The following is a 25,217-nucleotide window of genomic DNA, read 5'->3' on the forward strand; positions in this document are numbered from 1 at the left end:
TGGGGGGTGGGGGGGCGTGGAGGCAGGCTGTCCAATTTGTGGCCGTAAATCCAGCGGCCGTGCACATTTGCCTCAACATAGACCTATCCATTCTAATCCTATTTCCCTACCATTCACCCAAGCCCTTTCATCCAATTCCCTTCTAAATTATTATCGTTTCCCCTGTAGTAGTCACTTATGCCACAAAACGCACATATTAATAAACCTCAATGTTAAAACAAAACGCTAACTTCCCCTCAGCGCTTTGGTGAATTACTTGATTTACAAAGATGGAAGGTAGAAAAGAAAATTCCATTGGAGGAGCAAGATGTATGGAATTCCTCAGTAAAGGTGGAGGAGAAAGAGATTCATCTGGTGCCCTGGTTCTCCTCCACCCATGCTACCTAAAACAGATTAGCTGGCAATTCATTTCATTACTTTTTGCAATCGCTCATGTATGATGAGTGGCACACAATGATCCAAGAGCCAATTTTGTAACTGTAAAGAATACATGAAAATTAAAGCAAGTACATAGTCTTTGGGCATGATTTACCGGCCCTGTCCCACTGGAATTGGGGTGGGACGTGGCTAGTAAATCACCCGTGAGGCTCTTCCGGAATTCCCGATGATCGTTACGCCTCATGAAATCTAACGAGATCTTGCCAGATGTCTTGATTTGGATCCTGCCTACAATGGGCGGGATCCAGACTTGAACAAAGAAAATTACAGCACAGGAACAGGCCCTTTGGCCCTCCAAGACTGCACCGATCATGCTGCCCGTCTGAACTAAAACCCCAATACTTCCGGGGACATATCCCTCTATTTCCATTTTTTTCATGTATTTGTCAAGATGCCCCTTAAAAGTCACTTATCGTATCAGCTTCCATTACCTCCCCAGGCAGCGAGTTCCAGCCTCGAACCACCCTCTGTATAAAAAACGTGCCTCGTACATCTCCTTTAAACCTTGTCCCTCGCACCTTAAACCTATGCCCCCTAGTAATTGACTCTTCCACCCTGGGAAAAAAAGCTTCTGACTATTTGACTTGCGTAATTAAGTGAGCTTAACTGCTCACTTAACAATGCCTACGCCAGAACTAGCCAGCCCCCGGATCGGCCTTGCTGAGGAGACTCCAGCTGGGCGCTGTTTAGCACAGGTCCCCCACAAACGGGGACCATGCAGGATGGCACCTGGGGGGGCGTCTCCCGGATGATAACAGGCCCCTGGGTCATTGGCCTCTGGGTACAGTGGCACCCGCACACTGCAGATGCCACCCAGGCTGTGGAAGGGAAATTAATGAGTTGCCAATTTAGAAGCATGCTGGGAAATGCTAGACTATAATTAACACTGCTTTTTAGCAAAAATAAGTAGGTCAGGTAACATAAACAAAATACTGCGTAATATTTTGTTCTCGGACTTATTATGATAACACATTCCCCTCTGAAAGATAACAAAATGTGTACTCGAGTTGTTTTTAGCCAAGGGCAAGAACATACGTCCTACGTATTTCAGCTTACGTACTTTCCAAGGTCTATTTAATATAAACATGGCTGTTTACTTAAAACTGTGATTTCAGACTATAAAAAATATGCTTCCTTCAATCGAATCTCAAGAGTGCAGTGCAATGGCTTTGCAGCTAGAACACTCCCTCTCCGCAAATATATTTGTGTAAATAAATTTCCTTAAATTGAACCTCGAGGAATTTGTCTTTTATTATGATTTCCAAGACACAGGCACTATGTCACTGCCAGCCGGGCAGTGCCAGGGTGCCCAGGTGGCACTGACAGTCTGACAGGGGAAATGCCAGAGTGCCAGGCTGGCAGTGCCATGCTGCCCAGGTGGCATTTTGCCCATGCTGGTAATCGGTCCCGGGGGTGCCCTGCCAGCTTGAGGTAGGGTGTGGGGGTGGGGAGGCTCCAGAACCACCCACAAGGTGAATTGGGGCTTGGGGGGGGAGGATTCCGGGGTCACATTGAGGGGGGTAAAGAAATTGGAAAATGTCGACCCGATCTCTTCCTGCACTGGCGAGCAGAGTTCCTCAGTGCCTCGCCAAGGCCTGAAAAAAATTATTAAATCCTTTTTTCAGCCTGTTCCCTTCAAGTTCCCTTCTGTTCCAGCCTATTATTGGCCCCTTGACAAAGTCATTGTGTGAACATCTATTTGAACCATCAAAAGCGATCTTCCCTTCTGTTCTGTGCCGTTACCACCCTCCCCTAGTTACTCTGTTAAAACCAAATCTCAGGACGAGGGCTATCACAGGCACAATCCAGCATCAGTGGAAGGGTTCAGGACCGCTGTATCTTTAAAACAAAACGCAGTGCCATCACAATGAATAAGGGGCCATTTTAAAATCATGAATCCAGTGATGTCTGTCCTTGCAGCATGATCATGCAGATGTAATCTTTTGGACTCTGATATATTGTCAGGACAGAATATTATTTTGATTAATATTCTACCCTGACAATATATTCTCCAAGTAAAGTATAAATTATCAAGTGCAGTAAACATGTAAATTAAACATTTCCTTTGGCTCAAACCCATTTTGTTGTATTGCCATGAATTTATTAACAGTCTGCACTGTCACATGCGGTCTAGTATTGTGGATAAGAATGCTCAGGCAAGATTAGGGGGGAAAATTGCTAATTACAGTAAAGGATGGCTCTTTGCTGATAAGCAACTCATTATGAAATTTTAACAAAGACGGAGGATACCGAATATTTAAGCTTAAAAGCAAAATATAGGAGAACAGGCCAAATATATTCTAAATTTTAATCAGTTGGAAATCATTTTGCATTGACCTACATTCTATCCTTCTCTTGAAGTGATATGCAGCTAATTGTTACATAGAAAAAGTTTATAACCATGTCTGAGGTCATTAAACTCCATTCTACATTTTTAAAAAGTATAATAGTATATTTTTAATTTTTATTTGAGAACTCACAGACATAAAGGTCAGTTGCGAGCAATTTAGCAATTCAGTTACTAAACTTGCAAAAAATGTTTGTTTGTTAGGAAAGGGAAGGACAAATTCGGCCAAGACTGTTTAAAGCAATTTAAAAAACAGAATAATTAATTACTTCTGAAGCTACAAACCACACTTGGGAATATTCTTGCAGCAATGGCCTCTTGTGGTGGTTTTTCTGTGCACTGATATGATTATGGACTCTTATGAAGGTCTGTAAGTAATGTGCTGGGTATTGAAGTCAGCAGGGAAAAAATGGCGCAGGCCGCTGGATGTAGAGGAAGAGCCCACAAAGGTTTGCTGATTTCTGTGACGAGAATTTGAATCTGATGCCACAAGTCAAAGGCATCCAGCAACAGTGATGTCACCAAGAATCACACTACTATAATCTCATGGGGCAGCAACTTAGGAATTGGAAACCAGTGCAAGGCTTTACTTTTAATTTTAAAATTTTTTTACAGGTAGTGAACTAAATTATTGGGACCTGCACGTAGATAGGAGCAAAAAATCATAAACGTGGTGGGGGTGGAGAGAGGGTTGCCTTCCTGCCTGCCTCTGGCTTAGTCCCAATAATATGAGGTACAGTGGGTAAGTTGCCCACAATCTGCCTGTCCTTCGACCTATTAAGACTCTTAAACGGCCAATTATTCTTTGTTACCATAATATGGAAATTTGACATTCAGCAAATATAAAATTATTTATTCAGGGCCATTAAGAATGTTTAACATCAATTGCGAACTTAGTGTACAGTTAATAACCCGGTCAGCAAGGTGTAACTTTTATAGTAGTTTCATTAGGTGAAGCTAAAAGCAAAAGAGTGGATGTGCTCATGGGTTTATAGGTTTCCAAATGATTGTAAATGTCTAGACAGTCCCAGGGGACCGTAAGCTGCTCTCCCCTTTGAGAGCTGAATGGTGGTGATTTCACCTGAGGGTCAGCACACCTCAGGCAAGGGGCAGGGTTGAGAAGACGGGGCCTGCATGCATAACCTCAGCCAGTATGGGAATTGAACCCGCGCTATGGTTGTCGCTCCGCATCACAAACCTGTTGTCCAGCCGGCTGAGCTAATCGTCTGGGGTGCAGGGGGGGGGGGGGAGGGGGGTTGCTGGAGGGAGAGGGGAGGTGGGGAGGGGGGACCTCAGAAACTCAACAGCTGGAGAAAAGTACACTGATTGTCAGAAACCTTCTGGTGTTATAGAGTCATTGATAACAATTTCTGAATGTCCATGTTTAACCAGATTTCTCCGGGGTCGTACACTACAGATGTCCCGTCATTGAGTCATCTCTCAAATCTGGAATCAGTTGAGGCGGCACTTTAGTGTACGATGTATGTCAGCACTGGCCCCAATACGTGGGAAGCATAGGTTTATTTCATGGGGGATGGACACGATGCACTGGAGCAGGTGCAGGGAGAGGATCGAGCAGGTTAGGGACTTTTTTGTTGAGGGGAGGTTCATGGGACTAGTACAGTTGCAGGAGAAATTTGAATTGCCAAGGGGGAGTGAATAAAGATATTTTCAGTTTTGGGGCTTTGCACAGAAGGAGCTGTCATCGTCGCCTCAGCTGCCAAAGCACACACTGGTGGATGAGTTGTTAACACCATGATGAGCTGGGTGGGGTGGATTGGGGATATTTACGGGTGGCTGGTGGAGACGGAGAAGGTGCCTGTGGAGGGGATGAAGTGGAAGTGGGAGGAGGAATTGGGGATTGTGCTTGGGGTGGGTGGGGCCTGGAGTGAAATAATGCACCGGGATCAATTCGACCTCGTCCTGTGCTAGGATAAGCCTTATAGACGTTAAGGTGGCGTCCGGGGCACAAATGACTCGGGCCTGTATGAGTGTGTTTTTTCCGGAGGTGGAGGATGTATGTGAAAGATGTGGGAGGGGGCCGGCAAATCACACTCGTATGTTCCGAGGGTGCACGAGGCTGTGGGGTACCTGGGCAGTGGTATTCAAGACCTTGTCAGAAAAGATGGGGTTGAGGATATCGCCTTGCCCTTTGGTGGCGATATTTGGGGTTTCAGTTTTGCTGGAACTGCTGGGGGGGGGGGGCAGGCGGCGATGTCGTGGCCTTCGCCTCTTTGATTTCCCAGCGGCGAATCGTATTGAGTTGGAGGTCAGCAGCACCGCTGGGAGTCTCGCCGTGGTTGAGGAATTTATATGATTTCTCAAGTCTGGAGAAAATTAAGTTTGTGCTTGGGGGGATTGGAGGAGGTGTTTTATGCATGGTGGAGGCTTTTTCTGTCCCTGTTTGACGATCTGTTTGTTGCCAGTGGGTGCGTCGGAGGGGGGGGTGTAGTTTAGGGGAGAAAATTGATAAACTGTTTGGAATTATGTTCATATTGGGTTGTTATTTGTGTATGTTTTTGAATGTGTTCGGAATAAATATATATTTTAAAAAATCCAGAGAACGTTGGTATTATTTTGTATGAACAAAAGGAAAGCTTAAATTAAATTGAACTGCAATAGGGAGCATGGTGAATCACAAGATGGAGTCTAGGGGAAGAGGGAAACTGGATGGTAGTTGACCTGTGCCACTCACAGATGGTCCCCACGACGTTCATTATAGGCCAGGATTTTAAAATGTCTGGGGGTTGTGTATCTCGTCATTCTCTCAGTCTGTGGCACAGAAACCAAAATAGAATGGGGGGAGGAAAATTATCAACAAACTTAATAAGCATGCAATTTTGAAATGTTTTTCAGTCCAACAAACGTGGTCCTTCCTCAGACACTGAACAATCTACGCTTGGGCTGTACCGCCTGAGAGATAATTCCACAAAATGTCTCCCTGGCTGTCAAAGGTAATACAGTTAAAAAAAAAAATCAGACTATCCATCCATTCTCACGTCTTCACCATTCAACGCTGGTCCCAGCAGCATAGGGACATTCATGTTTCATGGAGTATATTATTCTCTTAGTCTAAGCTTACCCTTTAACCTTCAATCATATCCTACCCATCCACTACTGCATGGAGAGAGAAAATAACTTCCAACATCTCTCATCTCACTTGAGGCATTTTAATTTTATCCTTCTTCCCCTGGTTTTGACTTCACAGTGGAGGTTAAATGATGTGCTTGTATCTCCATGCCTCACAGCATTTAAAAATAATCTGGATCACATCGTTCATCATTCCTCTTTTCTCTAATGAAAACAGGTTCAGTTCTGTAGGGATCTTTGGTAAATTAGAGCCAGAAACTACAGTTATATTCTGGAATGAACCTTGCCATCGAGGAGTTGGAGCTAAGGGGGCGGGGGGTTAAAATGCAATTACAAAATAGGATAAAAATAGAGGCAATTATATTAGCACATAATTAGCTTACCGCCTTCCATTCCAACATCAAAGGTTTTGGTCCAGTTTCCATTAGTTGTGACAACATGACAGGAATACGTTCCCACATCGTTTGTTGTCGCATTTTGTATGGTCAGGTTTTGATAGGGCAAGGAGTCATATTGGATCCTCCTTCTGTAGTCATAGCCAATGAACGATTGCGAAAGTGTGAAGTTGACTATCATGTTTATTTCTTCTTCCGCCATACGCTGCCATGTCAGCTGTATAACGTTGCTCCCATTCAGATATCCGCAGGATAAGGTCACATTGTTCCCCGGTATGAGTAGCACCTGGGTGTCTGCTGCCTGACCTCTGGAAAATTTCTTTTTAAAAGTATCTAAAGAAAGCACAACATAATTTCAGTGACAGTGGTCAGAGATTTCAAATTCTAAGTAGGCTTGAAGTGACCAAGGGTGTTTTAAATTCACACATTCCAGGCTGTGGTTAATAGTCGTTTGTATCATAGACTTGAAATATATTTTGTCGATATTATTCTCATCAGATTACTCTGTTTAAAAGGTAGGCCTCCCCGAACAGGCGCCGGAATGTGGCAACTAGGGGCTTTTCACAGTAACTTCTTTTTTTGAAGCCTACTTGTGACAATGAGCGATTTTCATTTCATTTCATTTCATAAGTGGACGAAAGCACAGAGATACCATTCACTTCCCATTTCAAAATCATATATTCTCTGAATTGATATTATTTGTAGATAAATGATAAAAATGTTCAGCCATTTGGGAACAGAAACGTAGAGCGAGCTGGAGTGTCAAGATCTTTGCAGTCCAGGTCAAGGAGCTGGGGAACTGAAGCACAGAAGTGTAATCGCTGTAATTACACTGTAACAAGTTTACATGGGCAATTCTCATTACCAATGTAGAGACAGGAAGCACCCTTAGACATAAGGGGCGGGATTCACCTGCAATTGGCGGAATGGCCCAACGCCGGCGCCAAGAACGGCGTGAACCACACCAGCGTCGGGCCACCCGGAAGTTGCGGAATCCTCCGCACATCCGGGGGTTAGGCCGTGCCAGAGGGTTTGGCGCCACGCCAACCGGCACCAAAGGGCCGCCGTGGTCCTGCGCACGTGCAGAACCGCGGGTGTGTTCTTGCGCATGCGCAAGGGGTTTCTTCTCCGTGCCGGCCATGGCAGAGCCCTAAGAGGCTGCCGCGGAAGGAAGGAGTGCCCCCACGGCACAGGCCTGCCCGCAGATCGGTGGGCCCCGATCGCGGGCCAGGCCACCGTGGCACCCCTCCTCCCACTGCGGGGCTGGATCCTCCTGCCCCGAGGACCCCAGTAGGCGGCCTACCAGCCAGGTCCATATCACGCCGGTGGGACTGGCTGAAAACGGGCGGCCGCTCGGCCCATCGGCGCCCGGAGATTTGCTGGGGTGGGCCACTGCCAACAGCCCCCAACCGGCGCGGCGTGTTCCCGACCCCGTCCGAAAACCAGCGCTGGAGAATTCGGCAGCCGGCGTCGGAGAGGCGGGGTGGGATTCACGCTGCCCCCCGGCGATTCTCCGACCCGGACGGGTTCGGAGAACCCCACCCAAGGGTGCTTTAAGATACAGATAGATTAATTAATGCATACTTCACTGGTTGATTATTATTTTAAATGACTTATTTTCAGCCATACACTCACAACTCTTAACATGCTCACGTCAACTATTTTAGTTTGTTTAAAAATGAATAGATTGGTGTCTGCCACAATATTACAGACAAATATTCAAGTTAATGGGCAGTGCTGGACATTGGGTAAAGATAGAATTAAACCTTTGATTCCAACAGCTGCAATTTTTAAATTCTTTACAAGTGATCTACAATATAATTTCATGCAACTCATTCAACAGAAAAACATCTTAATCATGTGAGGGTATCGGACAATTTGAGCGGGCGGCCCGATAGCGGGATTCCCTCAGGAATCTCGCGTATTCCTCGCCATGCATAAATTTGCATGCCGAGTAATATTGAATTACTTCCTGATTTGCACTCCAATTCACCTCCGGCAGGAGAATCTCCCAAACAGAGAATTCCAGCCTATATATCAGTTAATCTAATGCTAATAATCTAACTGCTAGAAAGTTTCGTAAGACAATGATAAGTCATCTCGAAAGAAGGGTGGTACAAGAAAAAATGTGATACCATTGGCAAAGGAATAGGAAATAAATAGTTACAGTAAATGGATCTTGCATGAATTGCAGAAGTGTTTGGGGTGGCATATGCCAGGAGTCAATAATGACTCCTTAATTGTTCTTAGTTTATAAACAATTCATACTCTAGTATTGGTAGCACAATTCAAATTTACTGATTACATAAAAATATGGGGATTGACAAACATTGAGGACTGTGAAAGACTTGGGCAAACAAATACAAGCTAAAGGTAAAAGCAGGTCGGTGGATGATTCAATTTAATGTGCATATGTGAGACAATATATTCCGACAAGAATAACAAGAAATGAGTGCATACACTGTTTCAAAATACACTGAATGACGTGGTTGCACAGAGATCTTGATGGGTTTAATAATTTCCAACAATTATATGCAGCTGGATAAAACTATAAAAATTCTAAATCCTAATTTCAGTTTTGTATATAGAAGAACAGACCACAAAAGCAATGATAAAGTTGTACAAGACTTTGCATAGCCACAGTTCGAGTGCAATGTACCATTTATCCTAGGAAGGATATTAAAGCAGCAAAGTGTGCAGTGTAGATTCATCAGAATTGGATGGGAAACGATGGAAAAGAGACATAGTGGCATTGCAGACAGTTCAGAGGAGGTCCACTAAGTTGATTCGAGATGAGAGATTTATCATATGAAGAGTGATTGAACAGTTCCGGCCTAAACTTTCTAGAGTTTAGAAGAATAAGGGGAGATCAAATTGAGGTACACAAGATGATTAAAAGGTATGGATAAAGTAGACGTAGAGTGGATGCTTCCTCTTGTGGGGCAGTCTAGAACGAGATGTCATAGTCTTAGGATAAGAGGTAACTAATTTTAAACGGAGTTGAGGAGAAACTACTCCCAAAGGGTTGTCACTCTGTGAAATTCGCTACCCCAGAGTGCAGTGGATGCTGGGACAGTGAGTAAATTTAAGGAGGAGTTAGACAGATATTTAATTGGTGAGGGGTTGAAGGGTTATGGAGAATGGGCAGAATGGCAGAGTTAAGGCCAGGATGAGATCAGCCATGATCAGATGGCGGAGCAGAGGTGTTGGGCCAAATGGCCTACTTCTGCTCCTATATCAAGACTGGAACCATTTCCACTGGGGCCTGGAAGGCAAAGAGGGAAAGTAACAGAGGCTTATTAAAATTTTGCAAGCTGATAACAGAACAATAGAAACAAACTATCCCCTCTAATTGGGGGGTCAATATCAAGGGGTCATCAATTTAATATTATTAGTAAGAGATGAAGGAGAGGGGTGAAGAATAATCCTTAAACTGAAGGTTGTTGGAGCATAGAATATTTTGGCATAGACAATGGTAGAGGGAGTGGCAATTGCAACTCTTGAGGGATAATTAGATAAGTTCTTGAAGCAGTTGAAGATATGGGATAAAGGATGAGGGCTGGGCAATAGAATTTAGTTTTGGATTACTTGAACAAAGAATTGGCACAGATATGATGAACCAAATAGTTCCCTTCAGCACTGTAAAATCATCCAGTGCTATGGTTTGAAGCATAGTCACTTACCTGGGTTTATTATTACGACTTGTTTCAGCAATGCTCCCTCAGGGAAAGTGCTAATGGAACACTGATAACAGCCTTCATCTGCAGCGGTTGCCCTCAACTCCAAGTCTCCACGAGTGGACGATGAGAGAAATGAAACACTTTGGGAATATGGAGGGGAAATGACCGCTCCGTGGGAGGGATTATACACAGCAACTATGTGCTTCACACCATCAACGTTCTTCCTCCAGGACAACTGGATCATTTTGCTTGTCTGCGGATATGCACATTTCAGCACGACTACATCCTGGAGTTTAATTGTAGAGTCCACATTCTGGTACTCCTCGCAAGTCACATCTGAAATATCAAGATTTTAGAAGTTTACTGCAGGAAGGCTTCAAAGCATAATATTTATGATACATGCTTCATAATGTCATCATCGAGTAGCACCAAGTCAGATATATCAAGAGAGATAGAGGCAGAGTTATGGCTTTGACTTGTTTCCAAGATGGAGCTTCATAGGATCACAGACAATTCTAGGAATTGTCACACTGAAGCAGGCAAAACTCCATCTAGTTCACTTTGTTTAATGGTTCGTGGAATATGGTGTTAAAGATACACAGGCATTGTTTGATTAAGGACTGAAAGCATATGTCAAGAGAATCTTGTTAGACCCAAGACCCAACTGTCTGCCCCTATTCTGCAGTTATGCTCGCGACCGGGTGTCCTTGGAGAGGGAACATGTGGGGCGTCATTCTCTGACCCCCCCAGCGGGTCGGAGAATGGCCGTTGGCCGCCGTGAATCCCGCCCCCGCCGGTTGGCGAAGTATCCAGTACCGGATATTCGGCGGGGGCGGGAATCGGGCCGCGCCGGTTGGCGGGCCCCCCCGCTCGATTCTCCGGCCCGGATGGGCCGAAGTCCCGCTGATAAATTGCCTGTCCCGCCGGCGTAAATTAAAGTACCTATTTACCGGCGGGACAAGGCGGCGTGGGCGGGCTCCGGGGTCCTGGGGGGGGCGCGGGGCGATCTGGCCCCGGGGGGTGCCCCCACCGTGGCCTGGCCCACGATCGGGGCCCACCGATCCGTGGGCGGGCCTGTGCCGTGGGGACACTCTTTCCCTTCCGCCTCCACAACGGTCTCTACCATGGCGGAGGCGGAAGAGACTCTCCCCACTGCGCATGCGCGGGAAACTGTCAGCGGCCGCTGACGCTCCCGCGCATGCGCCGCCCCGACATGTCATTTCCGCGTCAGCTGGCGGGGCAACAAAGGCCGTTTCCGCCAGCTGGTGGGGCGGAAGTCCCTCCGGCGTTGGCCTAGCCCCTCAATGTTGGGGCTCAGCCATTCCGCACCTTTGGGGCGGCGCGATGCCCGTCTGATTGGCGCCGTTTTGGGCGCCAGTCGGCGGACATCGCGCCGTTTGGGGAGAATTTCGCCCGTGGTGCCACAGGAGTCCATAGTCAACCCCAGAAGTGACATTTCAATTTAGAATGCTGAGTTTCCTTTAAAGTTTTGTCTTTTTGTTGTAGTACTCCCCTTAGAGGGCCATTACTTTGTTCATTAGATTACTTGTTATGTATTTTTATTAGTACTTAAAACAGTAGGAAGCTATTCAGCTGGGACACTGGGTTAGTAGGCAGAGATTTGCAATGCTGCATCCTGTGAACAAACCAACGATCAGGAAAAAGATCTGTACCTTGTTCCATACTTCACCACCTGGCTTGGATCTATTGAACACACTTTCCGCTATCCTGGTAGTCATTATACAATGATAATAATCACAATCAACCTTAATTAATAGACCCACAATAGCACAAGGAAAACCTCTTGGTGGGCAGTCTTGGGAAACACGGGTGATGTTTTATCAACATGAGTGACCGGTTGGACTTCTTGTGCTTCAGTTGTGCAAGGCATTGGTGAGTCACATCTGGAGCACCGTGTATAGTATTGGTCTCCTTATTTAAGAAACAATGTAAATGTGTTAGATGTTAATTGCGTGTGTGTTTTTGAGTTTCTTGTAACTTTGTTTCACCTAATTATTTTTTTTCCTCCAAGGAAGGGGAGACTGTTAAGTAATGGGTTAAGAGACATTCCAATTAGTTGTCTCATTTATGTTAAGCATCCACTAATTGACACTGATATGTAAAGGGGCTTCAGGTGGCCCTTGTGTAGGTGCTGTGATGTTAGAGTTTTGTGCAAAGTCTGTTGAAGGAAATTAAAGATGTTTAATGGAAAAGCAGCAGGACCTTTGACTCTTTATACTACAGCTGCTAAACATCTAACATTAGAAGCAATTCAGAGAAGGTTTATCAGACTAATACCTGGAACGGGCCTGTTGCCTTCTGAGGAAAGGTTAGACAGGCTAGGCTTGTATCTGCTAGGACCTAAAAGTGTAAGAGGTGACTTGATTGAAACATACAAGATCCTGAGGGGACTTTGACAGGATGGATGTGGAAATTATGTTTCCTCTTGTGGTAGAATCTCAGACTCGGGGTCACTATTCGAAAATAAGGGGTCTTCCACTTAAGAAAGAGATGAGGAGGATTTTTTTCTCTGAGAGTCGTGAGACTCTGGAACTCTCTTCCTCAGAAGACAGTGAAATCAGCGACTTTGAATATTTTTAAGGCAGGAGTAAATAGATCTCGATAAACAATGGGGTAAAAGGTTATCGGTGCCAGAGGGAATGTGGAGTTGAGGTTACAATCAGATGATCCACGATCTTATTGAATGGCAGATGAAGGCTCAAGGGGCCGAGTGGCCTACTCCTGCTGCTAATTCCTAATATGTTCGTATGAATATTCGTATGCCCCAAATACTAATTATTTAAATTTAACATGCGGGCAGAAGATGCAGGAGACATGTATAATCACGGACAGGAGAAATTTTTCACAGATGAAAAGGTGACTCTGCTGTCAGCTGACAATGCAACAGGTATGAGTGGGCTATAAGTCTCCTGGACGTGCAAGGAGGCTGTGTATCACAACTTTCTTGCCAAACTTCATTGCCTCAGTAATCTTGTTACACTTTCAGTTCAACAAATCATTATCCTCACCCTGCCTCCTCAAAATATCTCCCCCCCCCCGCCCCCCCATCACTCCCTATCTTATCAATTACTGTAGTTCACAACTGCCCCCATACCCAGGACACCAGGCTTGTCCCACTTTACTTCTTCATGCACTGCCCCTACCCTCTGTTATCCCTTGGAGCCCACATCTACTTCTCCATGGCCCTGACCACACAACCACCCGCAACTCCAACACCATATGCCCCTACCCCCGCAACAATTCCAGTGCTTGGCCCTGACTCCCCCATGTTGGTCCCACGCCCTATGCAAGTTGCCACTGTCCTGCCCATCCTCCCTAGTATCGCAGAGTTTAACAAGGAAAACTACTGACCTCAGACACAATGGCGCAAAGCTGCCTTTAAATGAATGCGAATCGGGTGCCATGAGGTAGCGCTTAACTTCAAAGGGTTTGACTATAATGAGTATTCATGACGTGCTATTATGTTACAAGCAGGAAATCCGCCATGGGACGGTGTGAGTCCTAAACTATCATTGCCAGCCCGCTGGCTTAATCTCTGCATCTCAACCCGTCATTGGGTAGCTAAAATTTCAGCTCCACCGAACTAAGTTTCCCCAATCTATCACATTTCCTGTTCTCACGGCTCCAATAAACTTCACCCTCAGAGGCCCAAAGTCATTTATTCCTTTCTAGCATGTTAACATACAACATGTCATGTTTCAAATTACTTGCATATTATTTCCAAAATGTTATTTTACAAAGGGAATCAATCTAATCTGCATTTGAATAATCAAAGGGGCTGGTTTAGCACAGTGGGCTAAACAGCTGGCTCGTAATGCAGAACAAGGCCAGCAGCGCGGGTTCAATACCCGTACCGGCCTCCCTGAACAGGTGCCTGAATGCGGCGACTAGGGGCTTTTCACGATAACTTCATTGAAGCCTACTTGTGACAATAAGCGATTATTATTATTATTATGAACGCTGTCTGCTCACATCATCTCCCTAAGGAGTTTGTCTCAAATATTGACAATTCACTCAAGGAAATATTATTTCTGCACATTAGTTTTGAATCTGCTCCCTTCAACGGCCGGCGGTGTCCTCTGCTCCCACTGTTCTGAACGAGGTGAAATAGTTTGTCATGTTCTACACTATCCAGTCAAGTAATTGTCAAGAAGATTGTATTTCTGGACCACAGCTTTTGAGGTTTTGCAATTAGAGCCAAAGTAATTGTATTTCCATACAGCTTATCCTCTACTCATAGGAAAAAGAATTGAGTAACTTTTCATTTTACATAGAATTTCACATTAGGACACTGATAGCCAACAATAATCATGGCTAAACTCAAACTTAGATTGTACTGGTTGAATGACCAAGCGTTACCTCATTCTACCATCTAATTACCCATGTCCAAGTTCGTATTTAGAATCTACTCACACGGTTAATTTTCAAATTGTCCACAAGAAATAAGGAGAATGCAATGTTAAACCATATTCCATGAACAGTGACAACTGTCACTTTCCCTTATTGTTTCATTCATATCAACTATTTTTCAAAGTTTACAATTAGCGATTTCGGAGGCGGGGAGGGGGAGTGTAAAATTCCATGATGGGATTTCCCCTGGGATCCTCCCAACCTGACCCAGAGGTGATTTTACGGTGGGGTGGGCAGGCCCTTAAACGGGTAGCCAGCCCATGTCCCTGTTAAAACCCTTAATGGCCAGTTAAGTCCCTTTTCCCGCCCAGCCTCAATTTTTAGCCTGGTGGATGCCTGATGACTGAAGGTGGAGTACTGCAAATGTTTTCAATCTCAGGCGCGAAGGAGGGGATGTTTCAATCGGGCAGGGGGGCATCCTCAACTCGGGCCTTTGAGCTCCGGTCCTCCTCCCCTCAGGGCACTCCCTACCTTCCCCTCCCTAGGGCCTCTTGTACTTACTTGAAGTGATTTTCTGGAACTTGGTCCTGGGCATGGGGCTGCACTACCTCTTCTGGCCACGTACTGTTGTGGCTGGAGAGTTGTCGGCCAATCAGATTGACCAACAGCTCTCCAAGGTAGGATTTCCATCCAAGGGTGGACTGAAGTCCTGGCAGCAAGCAATCAACGCTCAATTGAGTGTAAAATGGCAGTGGATCTGTCAGAGTCTGAGGTAAAGTCTTTCCTGCCAGGTCTCAGGATGATCTGTGCCAAGCGCCATTATAACAATACATTTACTCCATGCGAGTGCAGTGTTTCACAATCAGAATAGATGGGAGTAAGAGGGGTGGGTGGGCAGGATAAGAACCACGACCACTGAGAAGCTACTGCTCATTGCAGCAAATAGTTAAATGTCACTTCAAAGGATTGTGAGAGATGTTTCAAAAAATCAGGAATTGTTTTTAAAAAATAACAGAAATACAGAATTAAAGAAATACAGATTGAGTGTCAAACAATAATGTCTGTTCTTTATGCAAGTAGTTTAATTATTGTAATTGGTAAACGTATATAGGACATACATTTTGATGGATTTGCTAAACGTCTCATGCCAAATTTTGGAAGGCCTCAAAAGGAGACCCTCAACGTGTGAAAAATTACCAGAAAATCTTGATCTCTTTGAGGAAGTAGATAAAACAGAAGAGTTATATTTCACAATGACATTGCAGGCAAATGACATCTGATGGGCTTCAACATTGTTTGAGAATCATCCAGCACAGATAGAGGCCATGCAGTCCCTCTTGCCAGCACCATTTCTTTGAAAGAACTATCCAAACAGTTCCATTACATTGGTCATGGGCTCACCAGCAGTCAATGAGATTGCTGGAAGGAAAAACATTTGACAGATGACAATCGCTCCAGGCTAATGAGAGAAGAGGCACAGTGACGAGAAATGGGAGGCTGAAGAAGGGGAGGTGAGAAACAGCCAAAAGAGTTTTCCTGAAGGTGCTGGGGATGTGTGGTAGCATCATAATGTTAATATGTTATTCAGTGGAGAGGACCTACTTTAAAAACTATGAAAGGAATCCAACGCCCGGTTAAAGTAAAACAATGCGATTATGTTGATTAAATATCCCTGCGTACTGCAAAGTGCACTCAATCTACTGTGTGATCAACACAATCATAAAGGCATCTCAGGAGGCGTTTCCTACTCCATCCTACTCCATCGCTTTGCAATATGATTTTACTTCATGTCATTTTTATATTAAGTTATGAAGAAACAACTAAAAATCTCCTAGATTTGTCACCACATCTACATTTCACTGTTTACTCTCCCTCTTGTATCCTCCCACAAGCAGTACAGGAGCATCCAGCTTCGAACATAAGAAAGCAGAGAAGAAGAAGGTTTCATCTAGCCCAATGCATCCAACCCACTCTCTGGCCACATAATTTACTGTATTAAGGAGTCTTCATCTAACCCTTGACAGGAAAAAGGTCAGACGCCTGAAAAGAAACCTGCTGCAGTATTGGGATTATCAGTAATTATAATGATTCATTATGTTATAATAATGCATTATTGTCCACAAAAAAACAGGCCAATACCTCTCCTTCAATCTGGTGTCAATCATCAACAAAGTAATGGAAGATGTCATCAACAGTCACACTTACACAGCAATAACCTTCTCACGGACACTCACTTTGGGTTCCACAGGACCACTCAGCTCCTGACCTCATTATAGCCCTGGTCCAAACATGGACAACAGATCTTAATTCCAGAGATGAGGCGAGAATGGCTGCCCTTTGGCATCAAGGCGGGATTTACCAGCGTGTAGCATCAAGGAATCCTAATAAAATGGCTGTAAATGGGAATCAGGGGAAGGTTTTACAATGGTTGGAGTTATGCCTTGCACAAAGGAAGTTGGTTGTGCTTTTGGAGATCAATCATCTCAGCCCCAGGACATCACTGCATGAAGAGTTCCTCAGAGTGGTGTACTAAGCATCTGCAACAACTTCATCGATGACTTTCCCTCCAGCATGAAGAGTAGTGAGGATGTTTGCTGAGGATTACAGTGTGCAGTACCATTCATAGTGATGTGTTGGGTGTTCTGGATCACACACAGGTCACCAACACTTGAAGTAGTGCAACACTATTTTATTAAAAGGTTAACTATTTAAACATACTTGAACTGTGGGTAAATACAATACCAGCTTTAACTAAAGACCTTTGCCTTGTCCTAACCAGTTGATGCACTCAGCACATGGTGAATGTCTGTGTTGCAGGCTGTGAGCTCTGTGCTCCGAGCTAGCTGCTACTCGAATGAGCGGGAACTCTGATGCCCCATCTTTATAGTGCGTGTGCTCTCACTGGTGATTGGCTGCGGTGTTGTGTGTGTTGATTGGTCCCACTGTGTGTCCATCAGTGTGTGTCTGCACCATGATACACTGGTGTATATTATGACATCCCCCCTTTTATATGAAAAAATGTGCCTGCGTGACAATAAATAGTGTGTGGTGAATGTTCCTGACTACGTGTGTGCGAAATATTTACAGGACTATGTACATAAAACTAAGCTATTTACATGGGAAGGTGCCTGATGCAGAAAAAAACAGCGTGCCACACAAATAACGAGATGAACACTATATACAAACCACTTGAACGATTAAACGGAAGAACAGAACAGACCAGAGAGTCTATTAGTGCACAAAGTTCACAAATTAAGTCTCTGAGGAGGGCGACGAATTTTGGTTGACTGCCTCAAGGGTGGTTCAGGAGCCACCGGCTGGGGAGCGGGCTAGACTGCGTCAGAGTGAGGAGGATGCAGAGTAACCGCAATCTCAGCATAGTCCAGGTCAGGGACAACAGGAGGGCGTGGCACTGATGGAGGATCACATAGCGAGCGCGTTACGAGATGAAGGGCACGTCGATTACGGCGCAGAATGGAACCATCCAGTAGACAAACCAGGAACGAGCGGGGAGCCACCTGCCGAAGAACCACAGCAGTTGCAGACCAGCCACCATCCGGAAGATGGATGCGGACATTGTCATCTGGAGCCAGAGCAGGGAGATCAGCTGCACGGGAGTCATGATCCGCCTTGTGCTGTTCACGAGACAGTTCCATTCGTTGAAGGACTGGAACGTGGTCGAGGTCTGGGACTTGAATGGACGGCACCGTCGTCCTCAGGATGCGACCCATGAGCAGCTGGGCTGGTGACAGGCCAGTGGACAGTGGGGCCGAGCGATAGGCCAGCAAGGCGAGGTAGAAGGCATCGGCAGCCTTGCAGAGGACCCGTTTGACTATGTGGACGCCCTTCTCCACTTTGCCATTGGATTGGGGGTACAGGGGACTGGATGTCACATGCACAAAGTTGTACCTCCTGGCAAAGTTGGACCATTCCTGGCTTGCAAAGTAGGGGCCATTGTCCGACATCACAGTGAGTGGGATGCCGTGACCAGCAAAGGCGTCCTTACAGGCACGGATGACTGCAGACGATGTGATGTCGTGCAAACGTAGCACCTCTGGGTGGTTTGAAAAATAGTCTACAATCAGAACATAGTCCCTGCCCAGCGTGTGGAACAGGTCGATGCCGACCTTGGACCAAGGGGACGTGATCAACTCATGGGGCTGTAGAGTCTCACATGGTTGGGCTGGCTGGAACCGCTGACAGGTGGGGCAGTTGAGCACTGTGTTGGCGATGTCGTCATTGATGCCGGGCCAGTACACTGCCTCTTGGGCCCGTCGGCGGCACTTCTCCACGCCAAGATGGCCCTCGTGCAGCTGTTCCAAGACAAGCTGGCGCATGCTGTGCGGGATAACAATGCGGTCCAGCTTCAGGAGGACACCATCGACTACCGTCAGATCGTCTCTGATGTTATAGAACTGCGGGCATTGGCCCTTGAGCCACCCGTCTGTTAGTTGGCACATGACACGCTGTAGCAGGGGGTCAGCCGCAGTCTCGCGGCGAATTTGGACGAGGTGTTCATCCGTGGCCGGCAGATTGGAGGCCACGAAGGCCATATGGGCGTCAACCCGGCAGACGAATCCCGCTGGGTCACACGAGGTGTTGACTGCCCTGGACAGAGCGTCGGCTATGATCAGGTCTTTGCCCGGGGTGTATACGAGCTGGAAATCGTATCACCGGAGTTTGAGCAGAATGCGCTGGAGGCGCGGCGTCATGTCGTTCAAGTCCTTTTGTATTATATTGACCAGCGGGCGATGGTCGGTCTCGACAGTGAATTGGGGAAGGCCATACACATAATCATGAAACTTGACACCGGTCAAAGGGCCCAGGCACTCCTTTTCTATCTGCGCGTAGCGCTGTTCCGTGGGGGTCATGGCGCTTGATGCATATGCAACGAGGGCCTATGATGAGGCCTCATCGCGTTGCAGGAGCACTGCCCCAATGCCAGATTGGTTGGCATCGGTCGAAATTTTTGTCTCTTTCGCTGGATAAAAAAAGGCCAATACCGGGGCCGTGGTAAGTTTGGTTTTAAGTTCTCTCCATTCGCGCTTGTGGGCAGGAAGCCATTGGAAGTCTGTCGACTTCCTGACCAGGTTCCTGAGAGCTGTGGTATGAGAGGTGAGGTTAGGGATGAACTTCCCTAGGAAGTTGACCATGCCCAGAAATCGGAGGACTGCCTTCTTGTCCTCTGGCTTTTTCATGGCTGTGATGGCAGCCACCTTGTCCGCATCCGGCCGCACACCCAACTCGGAGATGTGGTCCCCTAGGAACTTGAGTTCCGTCTGGACGAAGGAGCATTTGGCTCTGTTGAGGCGTAGGCCCTGCTCCCGTATGCCTTTGAACATGCGCTGGAGGCGACTGATATGCTCCTGCGGGGTGGTGGACCAAATGATTATGTCGTCGACATTGAAGCAAACACCGTCAATGCCTTCCATCATTTGTTCCATGATCCTGTGGAACACCTCTGACGCCGATATGATCCCAAATGGCATCCTGTTGTAACAATATCTGCCAAAAGGGGTGTTAAAGGTACACAGTTTCCTGCTGGTTCTGTCTAGTTGAATTTGCCAGAATCCTTTCGAGGCGTCAGGATTGGTGAAGAGCTTGGCGCAAGCCATCTCGCATGTGATCTCTTCGCGCTTGGGGATTGGGTAATGCTCCCTCATTATGTTGCAATTCAGATCCTTTGGATCAATGCAGATTCTGAGCTCGCCGGAAGGCTGCTTTACGCACACCATGGAACTGACCCAATCGGTTGGTTCCGTAACTCTGGAAATCACTCCTTGGTCTTGGAGGTCCTGCAGCTGCTGCTTCAGGCGGTCCTTGAGGGGTGCTGGGACTCTGCGAGAGGCATGCACCACAGGCGTGGCGTTCTGTTTGAGTAGGATCTTGTAAGTATATGGGAGCGTGCCCATGCCTTCGAAGACGTCGCGGTGCTGGGCGATGCTGGTGTTGAGTTGCGTCCTGAAGTCAGCATCCTGGAAGGCAGACGTGTCATCCGGAGAGAGAGAGTGAACTCTTTGAACGAGGTTTAGCAGCTTGCATGCCTGTGCACCAAGCAGAGAGTCCTTCGAGGAGCCCATGATCTCGAAAAGAAGGATGGCTTTTTGTGACTTGTGCGTCACTTCGAGTTGGCATGAGCCGGTAGCAAGAATGATGTTGCCATTGTAGTCCAATAGCTGGCAGGCCGATGGAAGAATGGTTGGTTTGACAAGAAGGTTTTGGAAAGCAGACCACGCCATGAGATTGGCAGAGACACCAGTGTCCAGGCGGAATCGTATTTGGGACCGGTTGACCGTCAGGGTGGCACACCACTCATCGTCTGGATCGATGCTGTATACCGACAGCGGCTGGTGTCTTTGCTTCGGGGACAGCCTGTTTTTTGTTACTGACTCGAAAAGGCGCCTTCGGGTCCTCGGTGTCACTGCTGTGTGTGAGGTCGGAATCGGACTCGGTGACCGTGGGTTGAATTGCCCGAACATTTCTGCGATGCTGGCTGAAGCGATATGAATTGGAAGGCTGAGCCGCTCGACAGCAGGCAGCATAGTGGCCAAGTCTTCCACATCGTAGGCATTGTTGAGATTTTGCGGGGCATTGCCGCTTTAAATGGGCGCAGCCACAGTTGCCACACGTCATGACATCAGCACGTTCGCTGCGCCACCACGCATGCGCGGTCCGGTCATGCGTGGTGCGCGCCTGCGCATTACGTTCTTCCACGTCACCGTCCCCTCGTTTGGTGCACACAAGCGTGGGTGTCCACGAAAAGCGTGCGAAATGGCCTTCCTCATCCAGGCTGAGGCCCGTTCCGCCTCGTGGGGACCTTGCCGCGCCGTTTCAGCCGCTTGTATATGGGAGTACCAACTGGTGGCATTTTCATGTAGGACACAGGTCTCGATGGCGGTCGCTAGGGTGAGTTGCTTTACTTTGAGGAGCTGCTGACGTTGGGGTTCCGACTGGACACCGAAAACAATCTGATCGCGATGGAGTCGGAGGTGGGCCCGTAGCTGCACAATTGTGCAAGGATGCAGAGGTGCGTTAGAAAGGATTGGTAAGGTTCGTCCTTACCCTGCAAACGCTGCTGGAACACGTAGCGTTCGAAACTTTCATATACCTCTACACTGCAGTGAGTGTCAAATTTGAGGAGAACCGTCTTGAACTTCGTCTTGTCTTCGTCATCTGCAAAGGTGAGAGAGTTGAAAATGTGGATGGCGTGGTCCCCGGCCGTGCTCCGATCTCTGCCTAGATTTACGGTGAGATCTCAGTGGCAACTTCGAGGAATTTCAGAGGCAGGAGTCCCACCATTTATGGAATGTAGAATTACTACTATGAATCTGTGATGAGGATATGGTAGATAAATTGGATCCTAATGAAGACATACAGAGTGCCAATCTCAGCCACATTACACACAACCTCCTTTACAATGTTGCTTATTGCAAAGGTCAAATAAAGTTTAGTAACCAATTTAAAAAGAAACATTACTGGTGACAAACTTCACCCATGCTGCAGTTTTGATTTATGGGTTTCTGCAATCTGATTCCAATTATATATATTTTTTTACAGAAATTGAAAGCAGTGTAAATTAAGTAAAGCTACTTCGGTCATACAACGTGCAGTCTTACCGTGGAGCAATTATTTATTTTTGTAATTACTCTAATAAATATTGAGTTAGAACCTTACATTCATTTATTCATGTGGCCACTAAATATTTGAAATACATTGAAAATAACCTCATTGGGTGCGATAAATCCTGATTTTCATACTGAATACTGGCACTCTTTTCATGACTTTCTGTTGCCCTTTCGGCTATTGATTCATTCATGGCCTGATGTTCGCAAACTGAATGTGATGGCAAGATTCAGAGAGCTCTCAGGAGTCAGTCACTTGGCAGCAAATTCTTCAGAATATTGCTCTCGTCGTAATTGAATCCAGGCTATAAACAGGGACAAATTTCAGCAATTAAAGGGACACATCCATGCCAGTGGAGGAGGATGGTAACAGTTTAAAACATTCTAGCTGCAGCATTCCAATCACAGTGGAGCTATCAATGACTGATGGAAGTTAGGTCGAATCTGAGGCACAGACACGGCATTATGCTCTAAATGGATATCATGCCCAATGAGGAGGTTATTTCAAACGTATTTCACTATTTATCAGGAATATGAATGAACGAAAGCAAGAACATATCAAAATATTTAGTCTTCCCACCTTGCATATCACCTAACCATATTAGCATATCCTCTAATCCCCCACTTTTAAGTCCTTCTTTAACTTCCCCTTAAATGCATCAACATTGTGATAAAGAGTTTCACATTCTACCCATTCTCTGGGTAAAGAGGATTCTCCTGAATTCCTCAATGGATTTATTAGTGATGACCTTGCATTTCAAAGGTCTTGTGGCGCAGTCGATAGCGTTACAGCTCCGGTTGATCAGATAACTGGAAGGTATGATCCCAAAATGGAACCATGGCTCAAACGACAATAAGTTTTACATTTTTTAAATAAAACACAGAGGAACGGAGCCACAGGACTGCCAATTAGTTTTAACAACATGAAAATAAACATGGTGGACAGGGTGGTGAAGGAGGCATTCGGCATGCTTGGTTTCATTGGTCAGGACATTGAATACAGGAATTGGGGCGTCTTGTTGAAGTTGTACAAGTTATTAGTAAGGCCACACTTGGAATACTTCGTACAATTCTGGTCACCCTATTATAGAAAGGATATTATTAAACTAGAAAGAGTGCAGAAGAAGATTTACTAGGATGCTACCAGGACTTGATGGTTTGAGTTATAAGGAGAGGCTGGCTAGACTGGGACTTTTTCCCTGGGGCATAGGAGGCTTAGGGGTGAACTTATAGAGGTCTATAAAATAATGAGGGTCATAGATAAGGTGGGTAGTCAACATATTTTCCCGAAGGTAGGGGAGTCTAAAACTAGAGGGCATAGGTTTAAGGTGAGAGCGGAGAGTTACAAAGGGTCCAGAGGGGCAATTTTTTTTTCATACAGAGGGTGGTGAGAGCTGCCAGAGGCAGTAGTAGAGGCTGATAAAATTTTGTGTTTTATAAAGCATTTAGACAGTTATATGGGTAAGTTTGGTTCAGAGGGATGTGGGCCAAAAGCAGGCATTTGGGACGAGCTTAGTGGTAAAAGCTGAGCGGCATGGACAGGTTGAGCTGAAGGGCCTGTTTCCGTGCTGGCCTCTATGATTCTATGAAAAGTTGGATTATTATACAATACTCCTTTACTCCCCCTCCCCCCGCCTTAGCTTAACAGATACACAAAGATTTAAAGATTAACATGGACTACAAAGTACATTTTAAGATACAATTACATTATTAACAAAAGCTCCCTTTTAATCACACAAGATGACTGTGACTTCTGAACCTCAATTGAATGCCTGTGGATATCTCCTCAGAATCCAACCCACCTCCCCCCCCAATGATTGTCAATTGACAAAACTCCTCTCCCAAAAAAACACTGAAAAATCTTCTCTCATAATAATGCTTCCTCTTAGCAGTTTGCATTCCGAAACCCAATCCAGGTTTTGCAAATGACACTTTTAACAAAGCTTCTGCTCCACTTTTAACAACAAATCCAATGCAGGATTTTGCTCCAACTTATTTAGGACTCCTTTGTCTTGGCTGTTGTGCAAACTGCTCACAGGTGATTTAACTCTCAATTCCCAGACTGTATTAAATAGCCGTCAAATGTTTAATCTGCCTCTGAAGTCTGCTGTCCCACTTCAAATCTAGCTACTGCGATTGTCTCTTTGATTGTCTCATTACTGCGATTGTCTCTTTATTTACTCTTCCTTGTATTCTTTGCAACAATACTTTGGTCTCTGTTTGCTTAACTCCAGAATTTGTAGTCAGCCTTTCTGTCCCAATTCCCTGATTATCTGGACTGTATCTTGTTCCTTAGGAAGCCTGCATCTTTGTATTTCCCTTGTCCTGTCCAGCACCTCCTGGCGGAGTTGAGAGCTGTTTACTCCTCAGTGACCAGGCTACAACTGCTCTGGCTTCCAGTTAAAACTAAGAACAACGAAAAACCCTTCCTTCAGGAAGTGGTCTCCTGTTGCTAAGCACCAACTTACTTCTATTTATTCTTCACACCGTAGCTCTCTCAAAGTACAACAGAAACAGTGGGAACTTATCCAGCTCCGACACAAACAAACACCTTTGTCTGGCATTAATCTAACTAGAGGTTTTACCCTTCCAGACAAGAAAGCATTAAATTAAACTCACTGACAACTAGACCTTGGCCGGGATTCTCCCTTCTGGGGGATATGTCCCCACACCAACCACTCCGGCATCAACAGCCTGCGAAAGGGCGGAATTCTCCGCATTTTTGGGGGCTAGGTGGATAGCGGAGGGGTTGGCGCCGCCCCAGCCGGCGCCGAAGGGAAGGCGCGAGTTCGCGCATGCGCGGAACTGCCGGCGTGATTCCGCGCATGCGCAGACCAGCCGGCGTATTTTGGCGCATGCGCGAGGGGTTCTCTTCTCCGCACCAGCCATGGCGGAGCCCTATAGGGGCCGGCGCGGAAGAAAGAAGTGCCCCCACGGAACAGGCCCGCCCACAGATCGGTGGTCTCCGATCGCAGGTTAGGCCACCATGGCCCCCCCCCCCCCCGGGGTCGGATCCTCCTGAGCCCCCTCCCCCCGAGGACCGGCCCAACCATACTCACCTGGCAGGTCCCGCAGGTGCATGAGTTGAGTAATTCACGCCGGCGGGACTGGCCAGAAATGGACGGCCGCTCGGCCCATCGAACCCCGGAGAATCACCGGGGGGGGAGGGGGGGCTGCTGTCAACGGCCCCCAACCGGCGTGGCAGGAATCCCGCCCCCACCCAAAAAACGGTGCCGGAGAATATGGCAGCCGGCGTCGGGGCAGTGGGGCGGGA

The 25,217-nt window shown here is 46.4% G+C and overlaps 1 protein-coding gene across 2 annotated transcripts in view; it reads right to left on the reverse strand.

Moving 5' to 3' along the window:
- cd226 (CD226 molecule) overlaps positions 1 to 25,217 on the reverse strand; it is a 57,618-nt gene that overhangs the window by 26,858 nt on the left and 5,543 nt on the right. For both annotated transcript variants that reach the window (XM_072467130.1, XM_072467129.1), the window contains exons 2-3: positions 9,954 to 10,286; positions 6,259 to 6,603 (exon numbers count right to left, since the gene is read on the reverse strand). In XM_072467130.1, the coding sequence (XP_072323231.1) occupies positions 6,259 to 6,603; positions 9,954 to 10,286 (678 nt within the window). The remainder of the gene's footprint in view (positions 1 to 6,258; positions 6,604 to 9,953; positions 10,287 to 25,217) is intronic.

Source organism: Scyliorhinus torazame, chromosome 11, assembly GCF_047496885.1.
Source record: "Scyliorhinus torazame isolate Kashiwa2021f chromosome 11, sScyTor2.1, whole genome shotgun sequence".
NCBI lineage: Eukaryota > Metazoa > Chordata > Chondrichthyes > Carcharhiniformes > Scyliorhinidae > Scyliorhinus > Scyliorhinus torazame.